We start from the raw sequence: 27,399 nt of genomic DNA on the forward strand, positions 1-27,399 counted from the left end.
CCCTTTCTCACCTTACCTTTCTGGAGAAATCCTGGTCCTCCTTCAGAATTTGCTCCACGAAACCTTTCCTGATCACTTTTTTGTTTTGTTTTTGTAGCCGAGCCACACTTCTTGCGAGACCTTAGTTCCCTGACCAGGGACTGAACCAGGCCCAACAGTGGAAACACCTCCTGATTACTCTTTCCCCCACTCCACTGCAGCCAGTGGAATCCTGCCTCCACTCTCAGGAGCTGTGTGATTTGGCCAAGTTTCAGATGTAGTTTTCTCATCTGTATAATGGCAATACTAAGACTACCTACTTCGTAGAATTGTTCTGAGGACTAAATGAAATGATGTAAATTAAGTACATAGCAATGGGCTAGATGCAATTACTATGAAATACTTGTCCCTATGCCTCTGTGTAGACAGACTTCTACTGCTGCAAGTTTAACACTGTAATACAATTTCCTCATGTGTAGGTTCCCCACCAGAGTGGAGTCTCCTTGAAAGAAGCACCCATATATCATTTATTTTTCAGTTTTTAATTTTTTAAAATAAATTTATTTATTTATTGGCTGTGTTGGGTCTTCGTTGCTGCACGCGGGCTCTCTCTAGTTGTGGTGAGCGGGGGCTACTCTTCGTAGCACCCACATGTATTTATATTTTAGCACAATGCCTCGCATATTGTAGGCACTTATTAACTAATGATTGAACTAGATGATTTAATGCTACCTATCTTTTAAGGCCCAGTTCAATTTCCATTTCTTCCACTAATATTTACCTAATGAGTCCAGCCCATTGAATTTTCCCTTCTCAGAATTTTTACCCCTGTCTTTTGTGATACATAAAAGTGTTGTCTCAATGAGGCTTCAAGTTCTTCCAGGGCAGACACCATCTCTTACATTGTTTATCTCCCCAAGAACTGCTAATATTTCCAATCGCAAAGTTAAAGTTCAACAATTACTTGTGAATTAAAATATTGCTGCCCAAGCATGGGAGGCCTCATCTTATCTTTATTAGTAAGTCACCCATCTCTATGAAAATTCAGCTAACAACTCATTTCTTGACCCGCCTCTTAGCTCCTGGGAATTCTGCTTAGAACTACACAAATTTGGAGACTTTCCTGGCAGTCCAGTGGTTAAGACTCCACGCTTCCACTGCAGGGGGCACGGGTTGGATCCCTGGTCAGGGAATTAAGATCCGGCATGCCACGTGGGATCGTACATGAATTTGCTTTTATTTGTATGCCATTGTAATGCCTCAGCTTCCAAGGAAGAGATCTTCCCTTTCCTTGTTAACCTCCCTCAAGGCCAAAGAGGGCATTATATACCCGAGGGCTGCTAGTGTGGGTGCCACTGGCTGACTGTCTTTGGTGGCAGTTCTCTGAGCTATTTTTCTTTTGCCTGTGTTTTCCATGCTAGGGCCACATCAGCTTAAAATAAATGCTGCTGGACAATAATAATAGTGACTTCATCCCTGCCACCCTGCATATCAGATGGCTCAACTGAGAGGCTTGTCAGCACAATTACCACTCAACCATGTTGGAGGAGTGGAAGAACCCTTGAATTCAGTCTTTGGGATAAAGATTTTAGAAAACACCAAGCTGGACTTCCCTGGTGGCACAGTTGTTAAGAATGTGCCTGCCAATGCAGGCGACACGGGTTTGATCCCTGGTCTGGGAAGATCCCACATGCCTTGGAGCAACTAAGCCCGCGAGCCACAACTACTAAGCCTGTGCTCTAGAGTCCGAGAGCCACAACTACTGAGCCCGTGTAGCCCGTGTGCCACAACTACTGAAGCCTGCTCACTTAGAGCTTGTGCTCTGCAATGAGAAGCCACTGCACTGAGAAGCCTGTGTGCCGCAATGAAGAGTAGCCGCTGCTCGCCACAACTAGAGAAAGCCCGTGCATAGCAACGAAGACCCAATGCAGCCAAAAATAAAGAACTATTTAAAAAATAAAGAGGCCAAAAAAATAATGTTAAAAAAACCAAAACACCAAGCTAAAATAATGGGCAGGAACAGCTATTTGAAACACTGTAGAATCAGTCTTCCCTGACTGCCTAGCCCTATAGCATGGGAGTGAAGGAACAGGAACGGCAAGTTTTAAACTGAAATAGAGATAGCAATGAACATTTCTTGGCACTCCAGGATTCCTAAGGCTACAGCTTAAATCTAAGGGCCTGGGAAGCCACGAATAATGGAAAAATCATATAAAAGCCTAGATATTAATTCAAGCTCTTCAGTAAACTAGCACTGCCACATTATAAGTAACTTATTTCTATGTCAACTTCTCCTACCTGTATATTAAGTGAAACTGTACTAACTAGATGATTCCACATCTTGGGCCCTGCTGACATTTTCCAACTGCAGCCACCTGGCAAAACACAAACTAGGGACAACATGCTCAAAAAGAAGTTATGGGACTGGTTTAAGGGGAATAAGGATGTGAAGACTCACCACAGTAAACACTCATGTGTACCTCCTAAGTTTAAGACATAGAGTTTAGGGAAGTCCCTGGCAGTCCAGTGGTTAAGACTCCGCATTTCCAATACAGGGGGCATGGGTTCAATCCCTGGTTGGGGAACAAAGATCCCACATGACTCACAGCCAAAAAAAAAAGTGTCTAAAAACAACCCCCAAACCTGGAGACCAGAGAAAAATGGCTCCAATTGCTAAGTAAAAATTTAAAATGTTCTCTGTATGAAAAAGAAAGATATTAGGTTTATACCTTTTGAAGTATATGAGCTCTTTCATATATTTTCTTCCAGTTAGACAATAAATCCCACAAAGGTAGGTAATGCCTTTCTTTAATATATCTCCAAACCACCTGGCTCTAGCAAGCTGTTCAGAAAGGCTGATGGTTAGCAGGCATCACAAGCCCCTGGCTAAATCAGGAGACAGCGAGTCAGTAACATCCTAAGCAGCCGAAAACTTATTGGGAAAGTTTCTGATTAAGAAGAATGTGTCAGATACTGAGAACAAGATTCCTTCTCTAGTTCAGAAGTACTCCTCCCCCTCACTATGATAGAGCTCTCTCTGGAATACCCATGTCTCCTGGACCCTCTTTATCTTCCATGATGCATACTCATTTGAGAAGCCAATCACATTTGGGAAAATATCATGATAAATTCTCATCAAACTTGGGCAGACGTGCAAGTTTCCATCCTCACACATGGTAGACTGATGTGAGTGTGAGAGGAAACAAGTGTGAGTTTGTTTCTCCTTCGGCAACGTTTCTTTTGTATGTGACACTCACAGGGGCAGGATTCCAGCCACCGTTGTTTAGGACATCATGAGGAAAGAAGTGACTCTGCCCCCTGCTGGCCACTAGCAGAAAGGCTTGAGTTCCTTTCGGCTTATCACTACAGAGGTCACATTTCTCCTTCACAGACTTGTGAAGGAGTGGAAGACTAAAAGGGAAAAGGAGGCTTCCTTTTATGCTTCGTCTGGACAAAGCTTTAGGTGTCAATAAACCATTTAGATCAAATACGGCAAACCTCTCATGTTGTGAGTCAAAACCTGAGGTGGCCGCATCTTTTGTTACAGCTACAGAAACAGTGGCATGGACAGGAGTCAGGAAAAGTCCTGGTTTATATGCCCACATCCCTCTCCCCTCTCTCTCAATGACGGAAACGGGGAAGCTAGACACATCCCATACCAAGGGTTCCTGTTCCTTAGAAACTCAGGGCCCCACACCAGCTTCTCCCCTTGAATGGTGTCTGCAGCCCCGTTTTCTTCCCTTTCCCCAATCCCCAATAAAACACACCGACTGCTTCAGAGTATTTCTGGGTTGGGTTTTTTTGTGTGTGTGGGTCTTCTTTTTTTTGTTTTTTATTTCAAATACTGAAAAAGTCCCCCGGGCTCTGTGGGGCTCCCCACGCTCATGGCCCCTTTCTCCCACACTCACTGCTCTTCTTCCCACAGCAAATCTGTTTCTAGGACAGCACTTTTTTTTTTTTTATGAACAATTAACACTGCGTTCTCAGCTTGCTCTGCACAAGCAGACGAGTTGTCTGCATCTTTCATATTCAGACAGTTTCCTTTACCTGACGCCAGGTCCCCAGCCACATCCAAGCGAACAGGGCATGCTTCTGCAGAGCTGGGTTAGAACCCCTCATCTTTAGTCCACTTTACTTCTCGCTCACACCCACCCCACACCAGCCACATGGTTAAGAAGGAGGATAGTCAAGAATGTTTTTTATCAGCTCCAAGCCCTAATGCATCTCCCCCTAAATCTCCCACTCCACCCTCTCAACCACCCCCCCCACCCCCACCCCCAGGATTTCACTGAGATGTCTCCCAACAATTATTTGGAAAAAAAGGAGAAACAAAAAAGGTTCAAGGTCTTGGTGCTCAGCCCAAGGGGCTCCATGCGCTGGGACACCGACGGGCAGGGGCTTCTGCCTCTCCAGCCCGCGCCCGAGCCACCTCCTGACCCCTGGCTGCAAAAGCAGGGAGGGGCAGGAGCCAGCACAGGACCCAGGGGGGCAGCGTCTCAGGATCTGGCGGAGCCCCGGGCAGCATCATTCAACTTGGCCACTGCGGACGAACACAGAAGAAAAAGAAAACACTGTCAAGTAGTAAGGGAAGAAACCCTAAGTTCCACCCCAGTCTCTACCCCATCACTCTTCCACACTTAACAATCTTTAGGGCTACCTGGCACATGTCTCAATCCTATCCAGAGAGTTGTTTAAAAAAAAGAGAGAATTTCAGTCTTTTCCTGTCTATAAGACAAAGTGTTCTCTGTCTTTTTGGACAAAGACAGACAAAAACAAAGACAGAAAAAAAAATTCTTTAGACAAGATCAAAGTAACTGGAGGTTTTCAGGGGTGTAAGCAGCCTGGCTCAGAGCAGGCTTGGTTTCAGAGGCATGGCCAGAGCCACTTGCAGCAGTGGAGACAGACAGGGGGCACCCAGTGATGAGGTGGCAACTGCATGGAGGTCAGGGCCAGACAACACACATGTTGTTTTGAGTGGACTTAATAATCTAGGTTTAATCAAAGCAATCTGGATTTGGATTTTGAAATGACCCTTCTTTGCCATGGAAGCTATGTACTTCACGCTGCGGAAACAGGTGGCATATACAGAATGTAGCTTGTTTCTTTGTTTTCTTAGCCTTGAAGACAACCAGGTGGAGAGAGAGACCAAGTTTTTCTGATTTCCCTAGTTTTTCTATTCCTTCCTAAAAACCAGATTCACTGTGACCTCAGTCTTGAGGATTCATACTGACCAATAGAGAAAGCAGCTCAGACAGAAAAGAAAAAGAGTACAAAATTCGAGAAGATCGGAGATGAAGAAAACGTACAAAATTATATATATATTTATATATATAATAACATGACATATCTATGTACAACATGTCTGAGACAGTTGAGGAAACTATACAAGGATGTTCGGCATTTTCCCCTTCCCACATGGACTTTAGACTAAGGAAGACAGCATGAGGAAATGGAGCAAGAAACACAAAAATTATATACAATTACAAGTGACAGTCAAGGAGTTTGGGGGCCGGGGAATCATGGGATCCTGCTCTCTCCATTCCTTCCTCACCAGCCTTTTCCTATCCAATCTGAGTGATGGCCTGAAAAGTGAATGGCTGGTCAGGAAAGAAGTACAGACACACCCCCAACCCCTAACACGTGCACTAGCAAGTTCATCAGTCGTTCTCATCAGGTCAGATGTATGGCACATCAGAACTGGTGAGCTGAGAGGGCAAGAGAAGATTATAGAATCTTCCTCTCTTGAACGGCTAGTTCTCACCCTGGCCCTCTGTCAGAGCAGGCTGCGTTCAGTAAGATTCCGGTCAAGCCAGTGATAACTAGATTGACGATGCTGGCCACCTGCAGCCCCTTTCTTCCACCTGGTTCACGATCAGCGTTGCTACTTCTCAGAGCACAGGAGCTGGGTTACTGAGCTCTAGGAAGGCAGAGATTTCTCAGTGCTCCTTCTCTTTCTCCCTAACCACCCTCCCCAGTTTCCTCCAGGGTGATTCATCTCCTGAGAACCTGCCGCTCCAGCCCTGCAGTAGCACTGAGCCCCGGAGGCTTGCTCAGTTCATCCCTTTCCTTCTGTCTTCCTAACAATACACCTGGCAGCTGACAACATCTGAGACGTGGGACTCCATATGTGCATGACTGAGCTTGTTTCTTCAGGCCCACAGCTTGGCTGCCAGAGCAGCTTTTTAGTGGCAAGGGCCCAGACTGTAGGAAAGCAGGTGAGCGCAGAGGCAGGAGCTTTCATGGCTAGCTCAGAATTTTTTTTCTTGACCCTCAAGACCATGATACTGATGAGGCCCTCTTGCCTGAATTTATAACCCCCATATCTCAACTTCTCTCCCCGTGTAGTCTTCAAATAGCTCCCCTCTGTAGGCTCATCTATGGGCCTTCCTCACTTTTGGTTTTTCAATGAGTAACACAGTTTTTTTTCAGCATTTTAGAATCAGAATCAATCTTATCTATATTCAACTCTGTTTTACAGATGAGGAAATAGAAATCCAGAGAGGTTAGATGACTTGACCAAGGTTACGTATCAGTTCTGCCTAGACTGAGTGGAACTGGAACCCAGATATCTTGACTCCTAATCCAGTGTTCTTTTCACTATCCCATGATACTTTCAAAAAGCAACATGTTGGAAGAGAGAGAGAAGGTGCCCATTTTATGTGAATAATATCCTCCAATCTTTACATTATTTAAGAGCCAGGGCAAACTATAAAAGACACTGAGTAAACGAGGTTAAGTGGGCAGTACAGCTTTAGGCAAGCAAATCCCTTTTTCTTTTGAGGATTCTCTAAACCTGCCATAACGGAAACATGAAGCAATAGCAGCCCAAGGGACAAAACACTTAAAGCACAGAAAACGGATCTCATTTAATCTACCTTTCCCAACCATGTCAGGTTAGCCTTGGAATGTTAAACCTGTCACATTATTCCCAAGGCTTAGCCTAACAAATTTTGGGATATTCTCTTCCAAAAGGAGAAATCACATCTTCCCTGTTTCTCATATGAAAGAAAAAGAGAGTTTGCAGCTTTATCCAATCCTAGTCTCCTATTTCTGAGCCCCTACCTGGGCTACATGAGGGTGTGGAAATCTCAATTTAACCAAAGAAATGAACTCGGTGCCTCCTTTCGGCCCACATCACCTTCTCAGCAGCCCCCAGAAGAATCACAGTCCTTTCTGGCTAGCAAGCTGAGAAGATATCACCAGGTGCCCATTCCATCCCTGCCTATGACATATAGAAGTCCAGTGGGTGAGGAAGGGGAGCAGAAGGGGGCCCAGGTTACCCCGCAAGCTTGCTGGTGACGAGTGAGGACTTTCTCTGGGGCAGATCCTGTGGGGTGGGGATGTGGTCTCCAGTCACCAGGTTCTTGTCTGGTCCTGCACTTGGCAGCTGCTTATTCTTCATCTTGGCTTTGGCCATGTTGTAGTCTCCTGAGTCAAAGTACTTTTGCTAAGAAACAAGGGAGAGGTTTAGGTGAGTGAAGACCTCTGGTCTTCCTCAAAAACAAGGAGACTCACATCCACTATAAACTTGCCTCCACGCTCAGATCTTTCAAGTCTTTTTTGGATTAGCCTCCTGCATACAGAGCTTAGCATTAATTACATTTACGTATGTCTTCTCCCCAATGTGTTCTGACTTTTTCAGGTATGTAAGCAGTTTCCTAGCTAGGAAAGAGATAGCTCCTGCACCCTTTGTGCCCACATCTTTTGTAGCCCCATGAGTACAGGAGGGTTCGACCAGATTACTGGTTTGTTCACAAAGGCTCATGAGGACCTATTATCCTCCAATGGGCTTGGTGCTGGGGAAACAGAAATGAATAAGAGGCACAGGAGGGCCAATCCGGGGCTATCAGCAGGAGGTCAACCTCAAGCTAACAACCTCAAAATTAAAAATTATTCTCTCAGACTATGAATAGAAACTGGGCTTGTTCCTCAGAAGAATGTACTTTCCTCTGACTCCAACCACTCCCACACATGTTCCATGGCTGTGACAGCCTGCCCACGCCTGCCTTGCTTACAGCAAGGTAAACTGCACATCAGCATCCCATCATCATCTGTGACTAAGACTCAGTAACTGGGATTCTCCACAGGGATCTGCTTCCCTCTCTATTTCATCCACATAGAGAAACACACTGCAGGTTAATGACACACAATCCCTCAGTCAGCTTTGGGTACCTCTGAGGACGGAGAAACCTCATCAGGAGCTAGATGGCTATGAAGGTACTCTCTCCCTTGGGAGGAGGACCACTCGGGACAGGAAAAATAAGTCTCTTCAAGGAGCATATTCAATGGATGGTACTAACTTCAACAGTCTGAAGATACCTACTATTCATTTCCACTTGAGGAAAACTGTAGGACAGATGCACCCCCAAATTTAGCTCTAATCCTAAATGTGCAGTCCTAAACGCCCACCAGCCAAACAGGCAAATGTCTGGAGCCTGTCAGCATTCCATACTCTAACATCTCCCTCACTTCCCCAACCCCATACCCAAATGCCCCTACATTAAGCCTTAATATCCTACATGGGAAGTCAGAAGATAACTGATACCATTTCAGGGATTTACAGTACTTGCCTTGCTTTTCACAAGTTTCTAATTTTTCTCTACTACTGCCCAACAACAAAACCTTCATATCAGTGTTCAGCAGAAGTTCCACAGATCTCATCCCGAAGGCCCCCTTTGGCTCCAAAGTAAGAGGGTAAGAGATTGTGCCCCATACCCCTTTCTGGAGTCTCTTCATGAGGAAGTCGGAGCCTCCAGGCTTTTGTCCTAGGCTTGGATATTTGGCCTTTAGCTTTGCCTCCTCGGCTCTCTCAGGGAGAATACCTTCTTTCTCCTGTGTGTCCTGGAGAAAACAAATGGGCCAATAAAATTAAACACTGAGAAGCAACTGCTTCTAATATCTGATAACTTTTATACTATTACCTTTGCCTAGAGATCTACCCATTTGTAAACATGCTATTTCCACTCTGCTCTTAAATAAAGCTAGACCTTTGTTCAAAGCCCTAGAGCTCAAGATGACTGTATTGTGAGAAGAAAAGATAAGTTGCTTCTCACACTACACCCAGGGAACCACCCCAGTGACCTGTATTAGGTTAAAGGTAATACCTAAACACAATACTTTAATCAAAGAGCAAGTGATAGCTTACTCAGAACAAACGCTAGGAAAGACAGAGAAAAAGGCCGGCAGGGCTTCTGGTGATACAAAATTAGTAGGAAAGTTCCCCAGCTGTCCCTAAAACACAGTACAGGTCAAATGGGAAATCAAGGGGGATAACTCTGCTGAGATGTTCCCTCCTACGCTAGTCATCTCATAAGTCTCTCTATGGAGCAGGCTAGCTATATGGCCTTCTCCAGAAATCTCCACCTTAGTATTGGGACAGCACTGCTTTCATAAACATTGTAGCAGAAAGGTGACAGGTAAACAGATTAAAATGACACTGTTTTTAACCTCAGGAAAATTAAGATACAGTAGGTTCACTAGTATTTACCCACCAGCTTTGTCAAAAAATCAACACCTTCCCTAGTGATGGAAGTTTGGGGAACATGCCAAGAGCTCAATTAACTTGCAGGGGCTCTTATTGCTGTTGTTACTCTCTGCTTGCTTTCTGTGAGCCCTGCTGCCCTTTTCTTTAGTGATTTTTAAAAAAAGCACATGAAGCCAGTTTGTGGCTCTTTTTAGTGGAATTACATTCCCTTCCCTCGAAAACCTGGCACTGATAAAACACCAGGTGTATTTCGTGAACCCGAGTCCAGTACTAAATGTTTTAAGTCAAATACAAACTCATAAAGAGGTTGGCATGTTTTCATCACAGCACTGCGGGTGAAATAAGTCCCACTACCTTGGAAGTCTGGGGGAAATATGGTGGCGTCTTTCTTGTCACGTCTCTCTCGGCGTCTTTTCTAGGTTTAACCTCCATTATTCTGTTTGGAACTCTAGTCCTCTTCGATTTTGTAAGGTCCTCTTTGAAGGTGGGCAACAAACCATCTCCAGCAGTCAAAACAGGCCTCTTTGAAAAAGTTGCCGCCTTAAACTAGCCATGATAATAATTACTCTCCTCCCTGCCCCCAGTGCTGGTCCTTTTTAAACGTCTTCGCCTCGACCTGTATCTTTCTGAGGATTCAGAATGCGAGCCTCAGCCTAGTGGTTGGGTCATTTTTACCCCCTACTAACACACATCTCATGCCGAGACCACCTACCCCCTTTCATTCACCCAGTCTTTCCAAACACCCGCCCGGCGCCCAGGCTCGGCCAATGACAGCACAGCTTCAATGGGTTGAGCGGTAGGTCTACTGGCCAATCAGGAAGGGTATTGCGCTGATTGACAATCCACCCAACTAACCAGAGCCAAAACAGCAGGCCTCGTAGACGCTCACCCTGCATGACGCAAGAAGTGGCCAACCCCTGCAGAGCCCGAGACCATGGCGACCAATCCGCACTGGTGGGAGACCGTCTCCCGCCCCATCACGGTCGCCCCCAGCTCGCCCACCGCACCCCCTCCATTTCACCTGCTTCTCCTCGCCGGTCTCCTCCACAGGGTTCTCCTCTTCTTGTTTCTGGGACATGGCGGGGCCGGGACTGTGGAGTGTAAGGGACCCGGGAAGTCCACCGGAGAAGGGAAGGGGGAGGGGAAACGGGACAACCTGCGCTGCTTCTTCGGCTCCTGTCACTAGGGTTGCTCAGTCAAAATGGCGGCCCTTGCCTGTGACGTTGCGACCGCCCCTTCCTATGGGAGCCAATGAAAGCGGGGTAGACAGGGCAATGACGTAACGACCTACCAATAGTTGCTGGCTAAATGTGGGTTCTGTGGAGGCGACGGGCAAGTTGGAACGCCAACCTGGAATGAGAGTGAGCCACAGGGACCAATTGGAAGCCCGTGGGGGATGTTAGGGGGTGGCGCTGGTAGCTTCGGCATCTCTGCTCCTTTGGTGGGGTCAGACTTCCTTTGGCTCCACCGCCCCGCGCCCAAGGGGCTTTGCTGAGCATCACACTGGAGAGCGAAAGGATGGAAACCTTTTACTTCCAGGTGAAGAGGATTAAGATTTGCGCAGTGTTAGAAAATTTTCAATCACCAGAAAATAATTTGGAGGTCAGAGTGGACTTTAAAGTGGTACTCCACACTATTCCAGCGTGTCACTTGGGGTGTGGAATGGAGAGACTGAGTCGTCTTACAGAACACAAATGGCTTATGTTTCATAATTTAACTCTTAGTACAGTTTTTCACTTGTTCACGGCCATCCCATGGAGACTGAGCTCCTTGAAACAGTACAGGTCTAGGTACCTGGTAAACATTTAGTAAAGACTTGCTAACATATTCTGAGTCACAGTTCAATAATATTTTTTGAGTGTCTGTTTGAAGGTGGTGCTGTTAGTTTTACAGGGGGTACATGTGTAGTAAGGCAGTCTCTGCCATAGAAGGTTTAGTGGACTTGTGGGGAGGGTTTTCACTGTGTGCACCCTAAATCCTCAAGATTAAATAGGCACATCTTTCTAGAATGTTAGTCAAAAAACAAGACATTTTTATATTAAAAGAGTCTAATACTAATAACACTTGAAATTCATATTAAATTTTAAATTTCCAGGCAGCCTATTGTGATATATAGCCTTGGGGGCTGTTTGTTCATTTTCCTGTATAATTTAGGTACACTTCTAATGGAAAAGTTCGAGAAGCATAGAATACACAGGTTATTATCATACAAGGCAACATCTGGTGAGCGTTGAAATAAAGGTATTAATAAAGTGGTATAGGCGTTCAAAGGAAGGTTCATATTCAGTTTAGGGTCCCCGCCCCCCCAAAAAGACTTCGTGAGGGAGGTGGGTATTTGAAATCAGCTTTAAAGAATTTAGGAGTTTGCCAGGTAAAGGTGAAAGATGGGTATTCTAGGTGATGGGGTCAGCATGAAGGCTAGAAAAATAGAATTGAGTCCAGAACATAGAGGACTCTGAATGCCAGGATAAGGAACTAGTGAATAATTTAGTTATCCAGGAGAGAGATTTTAAGGTTTTAAGCCAGAGAGTGGCAGATCAGAACCGTTCATTAGGAAGATTAATTTAGTGGTAATGAATAAAAATCATTCAGAATTCCAAGCAGAAAGATAGTAGAGGTGGACAGTCCAGCCAGGAGTCCACAGCAGTACTCTTGGTGGGAGATAATTAGGATTTAAACTAGAAACGTGATCGTTTAGAATAGGAAACAAGTGAACCTAACTGAGAGAGTCTGTGGCAATGGAGTCTACTAGATAGCAGCTGATTTAATATAGGGAATGAGGAGACCATGTGCCTCAAGGTGACTGTTTGTAGAAACGAATTCAAGAGGGGGAGTCAATTTGGAAATGGAATTAGATAGAAAATGAGGTGTTCAATTTTGAAAACATTGACTTTTTAAAAGCCAGTGAGCCATTCAGTGGAGATATCTAGGCAATGAAGACTTAGGATGAATGACCTCTGAGATCTCCATATCTAAATTTTAGTGTTCTAGAAAATACAGATCTGGAGTTTGGGATAAAAGTAGAAGCCAAATATGAGTAAAATTTGGACTTCTTCACATAAATGTAAGTAAAGTTGTGGAATTAGATGGGATCACCAAAGGAGAAAGTAGGAGAAAAAAAAAAGAGGTCCCAAGACAGAAACAAAAACCTGGGGAAAAGTTGGCAAGGGACACAGAGACAAATGATCAGAGTGGTAAGGAGAAGAACCAAGAGAGAAGTGACAGAGAAGTTAAAGTTGGAGGGGACAAAAGCTAATTGCAAGTGGTTAAAGAGTGAACAGGTGGTAGCAATATTTAACAAAGCAAAGAAAGGAATGAGGGCAATGAATTGAAGAGGAAGCAGCAGAGGATTTTCTTTTTTGAAGAGTAGGCAAGATTTAAGCATGTTTTAAGAAAAGGGGAAGGGCTAATTGAGAGAGAAAAATTAAAAATGTAATTATCTATTTTAAAGAGGAGATAAATAATTAAAGTCTCATAGAAAACAAACATGGATATCAAAGAGGAAGAAAGGTGAGGGAGGGAGTTTGGGACTAACATATACACACTACTATATATAAAATAGATAACCAACAAGGACTTACTGTATAGCACAGGGAACTATACTCAATGGTTTGTAATAACATATAAGGGAAAAGAATCTGAAAAAAGAATATATATTTTCAGTTATATACTGAATATAAATACTAAATATATGTGTATAACTGAATCACTGTACTGTATACCTGAAACTAACACAACATTGTAAATCAACTAAACTTCAATTAAAAAAAAAAAGTTTTAGAGGAGATCATTAGGTCCAGAGGGAGAGAGGCAGACAGGTTGGCTTTGGCAACCAAAAAGGAAGAATGGGAGGGGAAGTGAACAGATTTTGAAGTGCCTAAATATTTAGGGAAGTCACATTGAATGGACTTGCTTTTCTGAGGTTGATCTTTTGAGAATAAAAAGGATGATGGGGAGGGATAGAAGATCTAGGAAAAATTGGATAGAAACTCTGCTATAGAAAATGGCAATGAAAAAAAAAAAAAAGAAAAAGAAAATGGCAATGATGCAAAATTGTAAGAAAGATCTACCTGAGATTAGATAACAGTGAATGTGCAGTAATCCTAATCAGCATGGCTGTGACTTTGGTCAGTAACTCCTGACTGCCTTGGAATGGAGAAAACACACAGCCTGAGTCAATTAACCAGGACGAAGGACTGGTAAAGAAGGAACAGTGGAGGGAGGACAATGAGGAAGTCTAGAATGGTGTGCCAGTTTGTTGAAATAGCTGACTGTGGCATCTAGGCTTTTTAAGATAGACAGAATGAGACTGATGAACTGGGAGGAGTAGAAAGGAATTAAAGAACTGGTTATGAGACAGATGAAGCTCAGATTTGGTGGGAATGACCGAGAGGCAGATGACTAGGAAGTCGCAGTGAGAGGGAAATTTCAGTCTGTATCTAGGAAGGTGGAGACATTGTAGGTTATGATGAGCTCTAGTCTATAATAATTATAATTGGTGCCAGGTATGGCTACAGCAGTCTCTGTTAATATAATCAAGCAAATGTGAAGTCACAAAATTTGAAGTCCCAGAGCATGATAGGGAAGGTGGTTAAGACAGGGTGTCTGCAACCTATATGTTGGGAATGAGCTATAGGTTACCAACATGTGTATTTAAGTATATAAGGCACCACATTGTGTGGAAGTAGCTATAATATTAGGTAATGTATGACACTTACCAAAGAAGTTGTATTTATAAGTGTTTCAAAGGTCATTTCTGGCTGAGCTGGTCAAGGAATGTTTTAGATGTTAGAGACCCTAAACTGGGACTATGAGGATGAATGGGAAAGTTGGAGATTAGCAGCAGTGGGGAGGAAAGGAGGACCACTCTATCTTATAAAAGATTAGAGGGTGATTGACTCCTGACTGAGGAGAGAGAAGCTATAGCAAGAGTTTCTAGAGGGAGTGAGATCCTGCTAGCCCAGCAAGACTCATCTTTCATCCAGCAAATTTCATTGAGCACTCATTATGTGTTATGTTTTATGCTGGGCATGTTACCAAACCAAACTTGGGTCTGCTGTGCTTGGGATGTACAGCAAAGCCTATATACTGACACTGGGTTGTGAAGAAGGAAAGCACAGTGTTTATTGCAACACAGGCGTATGGATAGTTAGTGTTCAAAAGACGCAAACCTCCCTACCCCCCATGGCTTTCAGAGAAGAGTTTTAAAACCATTGTGAGGGAGGGTCATATGGTGTGTGATCAGCTGGAACACAATTCTCTAAGTGGTGATGGTGAGATAGCAGGGTGATGTTTTGGGAATCTCAGTCATCAACCTTCTGGTTCCACCTGGTCTGGTGGTCAGCATGCAGTTAACTTTCTCTGCCTGGTAGGGGTTTTAGTATCTGAAAAACAACTCAAGGATATGACTCAGAATATTATCCATAGCCCTTGAGGAGGAACTAAAGGTCCTTGACTTTGTTTTATGGCTAAACTATTATTATTTTGTCTTGCTTGACTGATTTCCTTTGTTTCTGCATTTTCTCACTTTTCTTGATTAAGTTTGCTGTTTGGAACTCAGGGAAGGCCTAGGAGGCTAAAGCTTTTCATCCAGCAAGAGGCGAGGGACATAGTGGGATCTGTCCCTAAGAAGGCCCTGCAAGTTCTTGCTCATTTTCAGGCACCATGGATGGGTGCAAAGATAAAGGTCAGTCCCTGCCTTCAGGTTGTTCACAGATGAGTAAGAAGATAAGAGATAAAGACAGTTTACACTGGTGAAGACTATTAAAAGCACCTTCTTGGAGGAGATGACATTTGAAGAAAGTATAGGAATACTCAAGGTTAAAAAAAAAAAAAAGAAGGATGGAGAAGCCCTTTTCAAGCAGAAGGAGCCTCATATGAAAAGACATAGAGCCATAAGAAACTCCATGTACCAGATCCTTGGTTCTCAGACTCAGTTGATTAGATGTTCCCAGGGAACTTGATAAAAATACACATTTCCTCAGCCCTCTTTCACCCCAATTGAATCAGCATCTCTGGGCTGTGGCCTGGAAATCTATATTTTTAAAAAGCTCCCTAAGGAGAGACTGCAAATAAGGCTGACCTGGAACCCCTGTAGAGTGGCAAGACATGAGGCTGTTCAGGTTGCTGGGGTCCTGGGGAGACTTGTAAGGCATGCTGAAGTGGGGTTTCATGAAGACAAAGGGGGAACCTCTGATTTCAAGCAGGGAAATGGTATTGCTAGATTTGGGATTTGGAAAGATATAACTGTGGTAGCCATGTGGCGATTGGACTGAATTGGAGAGGGAGACTCCAGGGTTGCTGTAATTCAGGCAAGACTTGAAAGGCCTGATCCAAGTCAGGGCCGTGTGAATGGAGAGGAGCCGAAGAGACAAATGATATTGGTTGTGGGGAATGAAGGTGAAAGAGAGCTAAGGATGAATCTTAAATTCCTGAGTAAAGGGTGATGCCATTTACAGAAAAGCAAATACAGGGAGAAGAGCAGATTGGAGGGGGAAAGTGAGGAGAGAAGAGGACCTGAACTTCTTGTTTATTCCTAGTCTTTTGGTCTTTTGTTTATGTTTGAATTTTTCAGGGGAAGATCTAAATCTTTTCAGAGTATGAGAGGTGAAATATCTTGGAATAGCACTGTAAAATTCATCAGTGCTTAGGCAAGTTTCTACAGAAGAATGGCCATTATCAAAAGTGAAACTGGGGACTTCCCTGGCAGTCCAGTGGTTGACTCCATGCTCCCAGTGCAGGGGACATGGGTATGGGTTCCATCCCTGGTCGATCCCTTAGGTCGAGGGAGCTAAGATCCCACTGCTGCGCAGCGTGGCTGGAGCGGGGGTGGGGGAAGAGTGAAACTGCAGAAATATCTGGGTTTAAGACACATGCCATTAATACTCTCTGAGGGGCCAGACTGAGAATACTAAGGAATTAACCAAGCTCTATCCTCTCCTTGTCTCTTTTACAAATTTATACTCTTAGGGCTGGCCTTAAGTGTAGCCTACGTGATTGGAATAACACAGTGTTAAATATAATTTTCAAAAAACTAAAGTCATAACTCATACAAATGAGGGAACTAGTAAGATGTTAAAGTGGTTCAAAAGAGAATCTGAAGACAGACACATATGTAGGCAATTAAGAATGCTGAAATTGCTAATAGATATAAAATTGACCAATATCTACAGGGCATAAGATATGTTTGGAGTTATCGTTTTCACAGGGTGGAAATTTTATCTCACTGGCCAAAATTCCATTGCCTCTCTAGGTATAAGAATCATTTGCATTGCCATCAGTCTTCTCAATTTACAAATTGTAAAATAGTTCAAAGACAATGAAAGGCATAGATCAGATTATGCCAAAGACTCCTCTAGACATTACTCTGTAATGTTTTTGCCCATTTCAAAGTTTTTTTTAAATTATTTTTTCCCCTGAGAACAGAAAAGCCTCTCTTCTCATAAATATCTCACCTCTGCCTTACACTGCATTGAAGTTCCTGGTTAAAGTGCAAATATATTATCCAAAAGATACCAAATCAAGATTATCAGTTGCCATTTTAAAACTGGGTTAAGTAATCAGATTAGCTTTACAGCTACACTGTGAAGTATTGACCCACAGAAGCCCCTAGAGAAAATCACAGAGAAAGAAGAAAATTTACATAGCACCTATTATATGTCAGCCACCGATAGTAGCTTACTCTTTGTTGTAGTATTTGTATTTTGAAAGTATTCGGCCAAAAGAGGGCAATTTTAACCCAAAAGAATATCATTAATTAAATGTAATATGCCACCTAAAGACTTGTGAGGGAGGTTGGAGCAGAGGGTTTTCAACCCTAAAATCATGTCACTGGGTTGGGGGTGGGTAGGAAGAGGTGGGAGGCTGGCAGGGCAAAGGAGAAGGCAAGCCTAAGAAGAGGATCACTGTTGGGTTTCTTGGCCAGCGAACCAGATAGCATGATTCTTTCTCTTAAAACTTGTACTTTCTCTCCCTCCCTTCTTCCTTTCTCTGTCTTCCTCCTCTCATCTCCCTTCTTCTCCTCCTTTTTCTTCCTTTTAGATGGTCAAGACCTCTCCTTTCCAGCTTCTTTTCATTTTCGTTTCAGGCTTCTAATATGTGCTTTTCCTCAAACATTCCCCCACCTAAGGTTTTTCCATTTATTTGAAAAACGCTGTTAAGGTAAAACTGGTCAGTGTTGTTAGAAGTCAGGCGAGCAGTTACCATTGGAGGGTAGTGATGGGAAGGGAGCACAAGGCGGGGTTTCTCAAGCACTAGTAGTGTTCTGTTTCTCAGTCTTGGTGTTGGTTATGTTACTGACCAAGGTTCTAGGACTCCTTAATCAATAGACATTGATAAGAGGCCAGACAAGAAATTCGGGCAAGGCTTTATTGGGACATGTGCTGCAGCACGAGGGAGCAAACACAAGTAACAGGTTCCCTTGCTCACTCCCTGAGGGTGGGGTCGGGTGGGCGAGCCGGTTCCTTATATGGCGTGAGGGTAGGGGTAGGTCTAGGGACCGGCCAAAGGGGCTCCGGTGGTCTGCCCACCCCCTCGGTGGTGCTGGGTGCAGGGTGTGTGCTGCAGGTACCCTGCTTTAGCTCCTGGCTCCTCAGAAGTGGCCGTTGGGTTTTGGTCCTTCTATATTATCTTGTTGTTCATAATTTGCCCCCAACTGCACATACACACAGTCATTTTTAGTCCCTTATAGTTTCTTTGTATTTTTTTGCTCAAGGAGACGTTTGTCCAGGTGCAAGCACTGCAGCAAAGGGTCCCAGGTCCCAGGTCCCAGCCTGTCTCAGTTACGTGGATATTTTCAGTTTGCGAAAACTGAGCTGTACACTTATGATATGTGTACTTTTATGTGTGTATATTACCTTTAATAAAGAGCTGAAGCCCAAACAAGCAAAAACAAATATTAGCTACAGCAAATACCACCCCCCCGCCCCCCATTTAAATTTCACCTGCTTCAGGGATGTGAGTGGATAATAAAAAGAGGTTTAAAAAGGAGTGTAGAAGACAATTTGCATGTTTTTCCCAGGATTACCAACCACTGGTAATTTCCAAGGTTTAATGACTCCAAGGGGCAGTGGCATTAGGGATGGGAGGGCATGGAGGAATGAGACTTATTAAGAACTTAGACTGACAGAACTTGGTAACCAGTTGAAATATGGAGCAATTTCATACATATAGGGAAGGGATAAAAGAAGGCAGATTAAGTTTAAACTAGGTCATATGGAGAAAGAAAATGGAAACTATGTGTCAAATCAGATCTGGGCAAATATGGTGAAAATATATCCTGATTGTGTTTAGAGATTATTTTAAATATCTAAAAGATAAGCAAGTTCTTTTGAAAAAAACTTGTATCTTTCTGATACAAGCTATTTCTAACTCCAAGCTCTGCTTAAGTGTAATGTATAAAAATTATGATTGCTAAGGGAATGATTCAAATTACACATTTACCCTTGAGACAGCTAAACTGCTGAGCATTAGGAAGGGTGGAACTTCGAATGAGAGTAAAGCTGATTAAAAAAAGAATGGGGTTTCACAAAAACTAGCACAATTTCTGGGGTATAAGATGCGCTCAGTAACTGTTCTATTTGTGAGTGGGTGGGAGGAGGTGATACTTTGGATTAGGGAGGACCTGAGCTATTGGAGCAGAGATCGGAGCGAGGGGGGGAGTAAGCTAAGCAGCTACCAGAAGGAAAGCTGGTCTAGGCAAAGAACGAACAGCAGATGCAAAGCTCCTGAAGCAGGGGTGTGTGTTTTTAGTGTATTTGAGAAACAGCAAGAAGGTTAATGTAGCTAGAGCCAGAGTAAAAGAGGAGATGTAGGCAGGGAGCAGGTTGCTTTTGGTGCTTTGGCTTTTGTTTTGTGTGTGATGGGCAGCCATGAGATGGTGAGCACAGGTGTGACACAAGTTGATACAAGCATTAAATGGGTCCCTTTGGCCACTCTGTGGGAACAGGAGTGGAAGCAGCAGCAGGACACCAGTTAGGCTTTTATAACAGTTCAGAGGAGAGATGACAGTGGCTTAGACGAGGAGGTAGTAGCTACAGAGAAGGTGGAAAATGTTTGGATGCGGAATTTTGAAGGTACAACCGATGGAATTTGCTGTTATGAGAATCCAGGATAACTTTAAAGCTGTTGGCCTGAGCAACTAGGTGAATATTGGTACCATCTACAAATATGGGGGCATCTAAAGTAGGAGCTTTAGGAGAAGAAATATAGATTTTTGTTCTGGACACCACTGGACCACCAGGGAAGTCCTAAAATGTGGTATTTCTAAACAGTGGAATATTATTTGGCAATAAAAATAAGTGAAGCACTGATATATCCAGCAGCATGGATGAACCTTGAAAACATTATGCTAAGTGAAAGGAGTTACAAGAGACACGTATTGTATGATTCCAGTTATATGAAATGTCCAGAATAGGCAAATCTGCAGATACAGAAAGTACATTAGTGTTTGCCTAGGACTAAGGGGAAAGGGGAATGACTGCTAATGGGTATGGGTTTTTTCTAGGGTGGTGACATGTTCTAAAATTGATTGTGGTGATAGCATGATGCTGTGAATACTAAAAAAAACATCAAATTATTCACTTTGAATACAGGTGTATTATATGGTATGTGCATTGTATCTCAATAAAGCTGTTATAAAAAGTTATCAAAATATGTAGTTATCAAAACATTATGAAGCTATTTTTTAATAAAGGATTTTAACCTGCTAAAAATAAAAGGAAAATTAAGTGGTTAACGGTGCTAATCCTTCTCTGTTAACTACAGAAAACCTGGCTATTCAGACTGTCTATGTCAACGCACAATAACCAATGTAGAACAGTTTGCTAATAGCAAGCAAACTCGATTGCTGGGCACCCATAGAGCAGTCATTCTTAACATGTGTGTGTGTGTGTGTGTGTGTGTGTATGTGTGTGTATGTGTGTGTGAGAGAGAGAGAGAGAGAGAGAGAGAGAGAGAAGGCCTGGATTATGTTTTGCTTTAGTACACACTGCCACCAGTTTTCCAAAGCATGGAAAATCTGACCTTTGAGAATCTAAAGCAAGCTGTGTTTCTTCTCTCCCCAAAGTGCATGTATACACACATGCATGTATGCAAAAATATTGTAAATATTTTCAGAGTGTACAGAGACGCACTGACGCCTACTGAAGAAGTCCAGTTTCTGTAAATTAAAGCATTGTCACAGGAATTAACTGTGGCCTTCATTTGTTCAGATATGTGTTCAGCCCAATTAGGTGCCCCAGATTTATGACAACAATTTAAAAGCTCTGCAGCATGGCTGGTGGGAGTATAAATTGGTACAACCATACTTTGGAAAACTGGTGGCACTATATAATAAAGCTAAATGTAATTCAAACCCTATGGCCCAGCAATTCCACTCCTAGGTACATATATCCAAGTGAAATGCATTTTCACGTTCACCAAAAACATGTGTTCATAGCAGCTCTATTTATAATTGCTCCAAACTAGAACAACCCAAATATTCAAAATAAAATAATCAACAGTCACAAAAAATAAATATTGTATGATTTCATTTATATAATGTTCAAAAGCAAAACCAATCTATTGTATTAAAAGTCAGGATTGTGGTTAGCTTTAGGAAGGGCTATAGTGACTGGGAGAGGGCATGAAGGGGGCTTTTGGGGAGCTGGTAATGTTTTGTTTCTTCACTGGGGTGCTGGTTACGTGGGAATGCTCACTATTCATTATTGAGTCATACATTTTTACTTATTTTTACTTATGCATTTTTCTCTGGTTATGATTCCATAAAAAGTTTTAAAAGGTATCTAATGTGAAGAGTAAGATGGAGTAGAGAAGTGAAAGACTGAATTGTCATCTAATTTTTAAAACACAAACATTTAAAAATAAAAAGTATTTATTCCGTCTTTTAAATGTTCATAATGTTAAGAATCTAGTCAACTATTCTGTTACCTTCTCTAGTCTTCCCCTTTGATCATAAACATCTCTTCCTCCCTGCTCTCAAATGAAAGGAATCCAATTTAGTTTAATATAAATCAGTTTAAACTAAGTTATCTAAGACCTTTCTGGCCTCCACTTGGGAGTTCAAGAAAAGCTGGGGGGAAGAATTTTTTTTTTTTTTTAAGTTTAAAAAATATATATATTATTAAGGCCAACCCATAAGTATTTTGAGGTGTTATGGCTTTAAACATCCAGAAATATGTGAAGAAGTACTCATCTTTAGATTAGGAGTGGGATCTCAACATCTCTGAAATGTGAGAAAAACTTTGGCTTTGAATTTTTTCCCATCAGATCAGGAGAATGACACATCTGCTGGGCTTGCTTATGTGGCAGAAACATGCTTCTGAAAGGGCAGAAGCCTTTAGATTCCTAGCTAAGTTTCTAAAGTAAGTTCAGATAAAACATGCTTTTATTCTTGGGGAGGTTCACTTAGTTGAGAAAAACAAAGTGGTGGGCAGATAACTGATATTCAGGGAAGAAAAATCTACATAAAACATGTCTATTTGAAGAGTTCTTATGGAGTATTTGCTCCCCACCTTCCACCCAAGTTGAATCTACTCTTTTGCAGTCTGGAATGTAAAGAAAAACTAACAGCAGTGAGTTGGGCTGCTAGAAAAAGGAGATTTCTACCAGGAAGTGACCCGTGCTTTTCTGACCTGCATTCCATGAGAATTTTATTGCTTTCTGGGAAGGATGGCTCCCTTTCTCACTTATAGATAAGAAGTCATGTCTAGTCTGTCTCTTTCCAAATTATGTACACACCTGGAACTCACTAAGAAGAAAAGGAAGACAGACCAAGGCCTTGAGAAGAACTGGGGACACAGGAACAAAGATACATGTACACATGTAATAGGTAATAGGAAAATATAAAAAATCCATTCCACCTAACTTATTTCAGCATTAAAACAATTATTTTTATTCTTTAGGGAATAAAACACATTATTTTAGAAATTATAGGAATATATAATCTATGCATTTTAGCTGTATGGAAAAGAGAAAGAACATTTTTTAAAATCTTTCAATTAGAATTCTCTTTATAGTTTTGTTAAAATTTGGTATTAGAAAACACTCATGCAAGAAAGAGAGTAGAGTGAAATATTTAAAGTGTTGCAAAACAAAAACAAAAAACCACCCATCAACCTAGAATTCTATATCCAATAAAATTATCCTTCAGAAGTGAAGGATAAACAAAGACTTTCTCAGACAAAAACTGAGAGAATCTATGTCCAGCACACTTGCCCTGTAAGAAGTGTTAAAAGAAGTTATTAAGGGAGAAGGAAGATGATATGTCAGAAAATTTTTATATAAGAAAAGCATCAGGGACTTCCCTGGTGGCTCAGTGGAGAAGATTCTGTGCTCCCAATGCAGAAAGCCCGGATTCAATCCCTTTTCAGGGAACTAGATCTCACATGCATGCCGCAACTAAGAGTTCACATGCCACAACTAAGGAGCCCACCTGCTGCAACTAAGACCCAGTGCAACTAACTAACTAACTAAATATTTTAAAAAAAGAAAAGCATCAGAGAAGGAATCAATGAAGGCAAACAAAAATAGGTAATTTGCTAGTTTCAAAAACCCTTTAGTCTACAACTTGAATATATTATCTTAGAACCATCTCTTTTGAGAGAGAGAGAGATATGAAAAGCACACATTCATGAAATTCTAGCACATAACAAATTATTTTGTACATTTTGCATTTTGTTTCCCTAGCCCAGAATATCCTCAGCTGTTCCTTTTCAATGCGAGAAGATTCTTCAAGATTGAGTTTAAATGGAGGCAGGAGAGAATAGAGGTTAAAAGCCTGTGGATGAACTCAAGCTCTGCACAGTGTCCTTAGGCAAGCCTCACTACCTTTCTGGATTTTCTTTAAAATAATCTTCTGTGGTTTTTTAGAGTTGTGAGGAATAAATGAGAAAATTATGAAGTGGTCAGCATAGTACTTACAAGAAAAGCACTCAATACATGAAAGCCACTATAATAAATAAATATAACTCCTCTAAGTCTTTTCTAATGTTCCCAGGAAGAATGCTACTTCTTGTGCTTCTAAAAATTAAGTTTATACTTCTATTTGAGCATTTATCACAAAGTATCTTATTTGCCCACTTAAATGTGAGTTCTTGGGAGCCGAAATTGTGTCCAATTTTTTATTGTCACACCTAGCAAGTGCCAGTTACTCTGTAAGTACTCAATATTTTTTCAATGAATGAATTATAGGCAATAAAACATAAAGCAGTGTTCTCAAATTTTAACATAGGCTTTTAGAGACTGTTTAAAATGCAGCTTCCTAAGCCCCCAACCCTAGACACTGATTTACTAGGAACGTATATTTTGGTAAAGTATTCACCCCCACAAAGGTTATTTTGATGCACCACTTTTTTTTTTTTAATTAATTTATTTGCTGCACTGGGTGGGTCTTCGTTGCTGCACGTGGGTTTTCTCTAGCTGCAGTGAGCAGGGAGTGCAGCTACTCTTCATTGTGGTGCATGGGCTCCTCATCGAGATGGTTTCTCTTGTTGCAGAGCAAAGACTCTAGGCGTGTGGGCTTCAGTGTTTGTGGCACACAGGCTCACTAGTTGTGGCTCACTGGCTCTAGAGTGCAGGCTCAATAGTTGTGGTGCATGGGCTTAGTTGCTCCACAGCATGTGGGATCTTCCTGGAGCAGGGATCTAACCTGTGTCCCCTGCATTGGTAGGTGGATTCTTAGCCACTGTGCCACCTAGGAAGCCCCAGATGCACCACATTTTGAGAAACACTGTTATAAAGGATGACTTATGGGAACAATATTTTGTCTGAAATAAAAATAACAAGGAAGGGGCTTCCTAGGTGGCGCAGTGGTTAAGAATCTGCCTGCCAATGAAGAGGTCACGGGTTCGATCCCAGCTCCAGGAAGATCCCACATGCCGCGGAGCAACTAAGCCTGTGTGCCAAAAATAAAAATAAAAAAATAAAAACATAAACAAAAATAACAAGGAAGTATATACAATCCTAGTAAATACATTTCTTATTGTCCCTTATGCTGTAGACATTATAAAAGAAGTGAAGAACAACAAGCCAATTACAAGCTCAATTATCTTTCTTTTCACGTCAACTCTGTTATAGTTAGGTATGTTACCTACACTTGGAACTTAAGACTTTCAGCTCCTCAGTAACTATTTGTCACTTGCAAGTAGTTATTAATAGGACAAAATATACTCATTCTCTTCATGGTAATAATGGTATAATTGGGTAACTTATTTTGCTTGAGTGGAGACACTATTCAGACTTTATACTAGCTGGTGTTTGGGTTAGACTTAACATGCCCTGCCCTCCAGTATTTATATATTACAATTATAATATTTGTGTATCCCTAATTTTCCACACAGGATGAAACAGAGGCTGGTATCCTAGTGTAAAGGGGGGAGTTACTGGCCTTGTGTGAAATGTTTTTATTTCCAGTTAAAATTACTGAAGTTGTAAAACTGCACAGAGACACACCAGAGAGACAATAATTGATCTTTATTGTACAGAAACGTGAAGGCCATATACATTAAATGAAAAGGTATTTTGCAGTGAACATTATGTAGATTCAAACTGAAGGCATCTTCATCTTATTGATATACAATATAAAAATAAACACTGACCAAGAGTTGCTAGAAAGAACTTAACTTCTACTCCCCCAATCAGGCTGAAACTTGCCACAGGAAAACCTGGTTTCAATTCATGCCGAATTGTTCAAATGGAAAGAAAAACTAAGTCAGGTAGAGACATCCATGGACTGGTTTTTATACTTTTTTGAGAGAGCCAGACTGAATCTCTACTCAGCCTCACATTTAAGAATTTGTTTCACTTTAAAATTTATATCTCTGGTCACCTAAGTGATATCTAAAGTGAAAAAAGAAAGTTAATTGAGTTGGTGAATTTTGTGGAGCTAGACAGGTTTAGGCGAGGAGATGAAAATTACAATCATTCATTTAATTACTTCTGATCAGGAAGATCTGATATCAGGTCTGGGTCATCTGTATTAGCCCTTTGATAGCCCGTTTCTCTGTAGTTGTCAAGAGGCAAGATCCATTAAAATCATCAGCATAACAAATGCTTGACATTAGCACAGTTTGGTGTCTGTTGTCTTTATATTCCCAAATACTGGACTTTATGTGGGGATGCTTTTAACATCTAATTGCCCTTCTAAATAGGATTTTACTTAATAAGTTCCTTTTTGCATTCACTACTGAATTAAAAAATGTTTTAGCAATTTGGTTAGACAGACATTGTATTGAGACAGGACTAATGACTAGGAAGATATCTGTGGATTAAATATAGATAAAACTACTTCCAGAACCCTTAAATATAGACAGAATCTATCAATTTATGTAGGAAGACAAAATAGGGAACCAGAAGATCTAGAGTTTATATATATCGTCTGGACTCAGGATGCTGCTATTCAGCAATCGGAATTTACAGCTCCCTAAATTCAGTCAGAGTAGGGACATTTAAAGTAGTCTGGAGGAATCAGGATAGTCAAGTACTAAAGAGTGGAAATTCTGATGCCACCTCCCTTCTTTGCAAATTGAATTGCTGACTGCGTGAAGGAGGTGGTTGAGAGAGACCCTTTTTTCTTTTAGACTTCTGTTCTAATGAATGATGGAGTAGGACAATGCTGAGAGAGAACAGAGAATATATTTCTGGTACTAGGACCGTGAGAACCAGGTGATCACACTGGAATATTCTCACTAGGTTAGAAAACGAAAGATGAGAAAATCACTAGCGGGATATGCATTTATATCCCAGAGACCATCTGCTCCAAAAATTAGTTTTGTTTCCATTGCCCCTTATTCAAAGAGATGGTTACTTCAACAAGCTACATTACTTAGCAGAGCCTGAGAGATAGACTGAAAACATATATTTAAGATAGAAAACAAACTTTAAAAAATGTGATAAATGGTTTGCTCTATCTCATTCACATTCTGTGGCTAGAGAAATCCAGATCTTAGATATTCCTGCTAATCCAAAAGTACATTGGATGGAAGTAAACTGAGAAATGAGAGAAAAAGTTTATTGGGTGTGTGTTGGTTCACCCAGTTTATTCATCTCTGGAGTGGAAGTATAAAGTCTGCTTATAATAGTCATGGTCTATGGAGGAGCCCTGAAGTTGCTTTCCCCAAATAACAGGTTTGATTCAAGAGAAGGAAAAAAAAATGATGCAAAACATCTCATCACATAAAACTCGATGATGTTGTCTCTGACAGTCACTGGACAGCAAGGGAAAAGGAGAAACCCACCTGCTGGCTTTAGGATTTATTAAAGGCTGCCAGCACAGCCCAGATCATCTCTGTGGCACTGTGCTTTGTCCCCTCTACCTCAGGGTCCAGTTCCACTAGGTCCTTGGCTCGATTCATTGCCAGATCATACTTGTCATCTGTCAGAGAGGAGAAGACATTCTCTAGCACGTCGGAGGAGTGGGCTAGCACCAGCAGTGCTAGTGTTCGCTTGTCCATACGCTGAGGATCATTTACCCACCGTTCTAGGACACTATCTTGAAGTTTTTTCACTAGTCGCTGCTTCTCTGTTGTATTGGTCACTGGATGAGTAGTCATGTCAAATAGGAGAAAATTCTGCTTTTCAGTGGTTAGAATACCCTTCTCTACTAGGTTCTTTGCAATTCTCTCTCTTACATTTCTCAGCTGGTACTGTAACTTGAAAGGGTTCCAGGTCTCACCTATGGGAAAAATAAATAGAAGGCTTGAATAACACTATAAATCAACTAGACCAAAGAAGACATCTATAGAATATTCTACCCTATAACAGTAGAATGCACATTCTTCTCAAGTGCATGTGAAACATTCTCCAGGATAAACCATATGCTAGGCCATAAAACAAGCCTTAATAAATTTAAAAGGACTGAAAACACACAAAGTATGCTCTCCAATCACAATGGAATTAAACTAGAAATTAATAACAAAAGGAAATTTGGGAAATTAAAA

At 41.8% G+C, this 27,399-nt stretch overlaps 2 protein-coding genes across 4 annotated transcripts in view; both read right to left on the reverse strand.

Annotated features, from left to right (window-relative positions):
* Positions 1-3,762: 3,762 nt before the first annotated feature.
* Positions 3,763-10,682, reverse strand: ENSA (endosulfine alpha). Its single transcript, XM_057722334.1, has 4 exons — positions 10,485-10,682; positions 8,695-8,820; positions 7,260-7,426; positions 3,763-4,519 (listed from the first exon to the last, which is right to left on the reverse strand). Exons 1-4 carry the CDS (start codon positions 10,539-10,541, stop codon positions 4,504-4,506), a joined length of 366 nt encoding a protein of 121 aa, XP_057578317.1. The 5' UTR covers positions 10,542-10,682; the 3' UTR covers positions 3,763-4,503.
* A 14,245-nt stretch (positions 10,683-24,927) lies between these two features.
* GOLPH3L (golgi phosphoprotein 3 like) overlaps positions 24,928-27,399 on the reverse strand; it is a 33,545-nt gene continuing 31,073 nt past the window's right edge. For all 3 annotated transcript variants that reach the window (XM_057722365.1, XM_057722348.1, XM_057722357.1), the window contains one exon: positions 24,928-27,134. In XM_057722365.1, coding sequence (XP_057578348.1) covers positions 26,707-27,134 — 428 coding nt within the window. In that variant the 3' untranslated portion in view covers positions 24,928-26,706. The remainder of the gene's footprint in view (positions 27,135-27,399) is intronic.

This window comes from Hippopotamus amphibius, chromosome 1 (genome assembly GCF_030028045.1).
Source record: "Hippopotamus amphibius kiboko isolate mHipAmp2 chromosome 1, mHipAmp2.hap2, whole genome shotgun sequence".
Lineage (NCBI taxonomy): Eukaryota > Metazoa > Chordata > Mammalia > Artiodactyla > Hippopotamidae > Hippopotamus > Hippopotamus amphibius.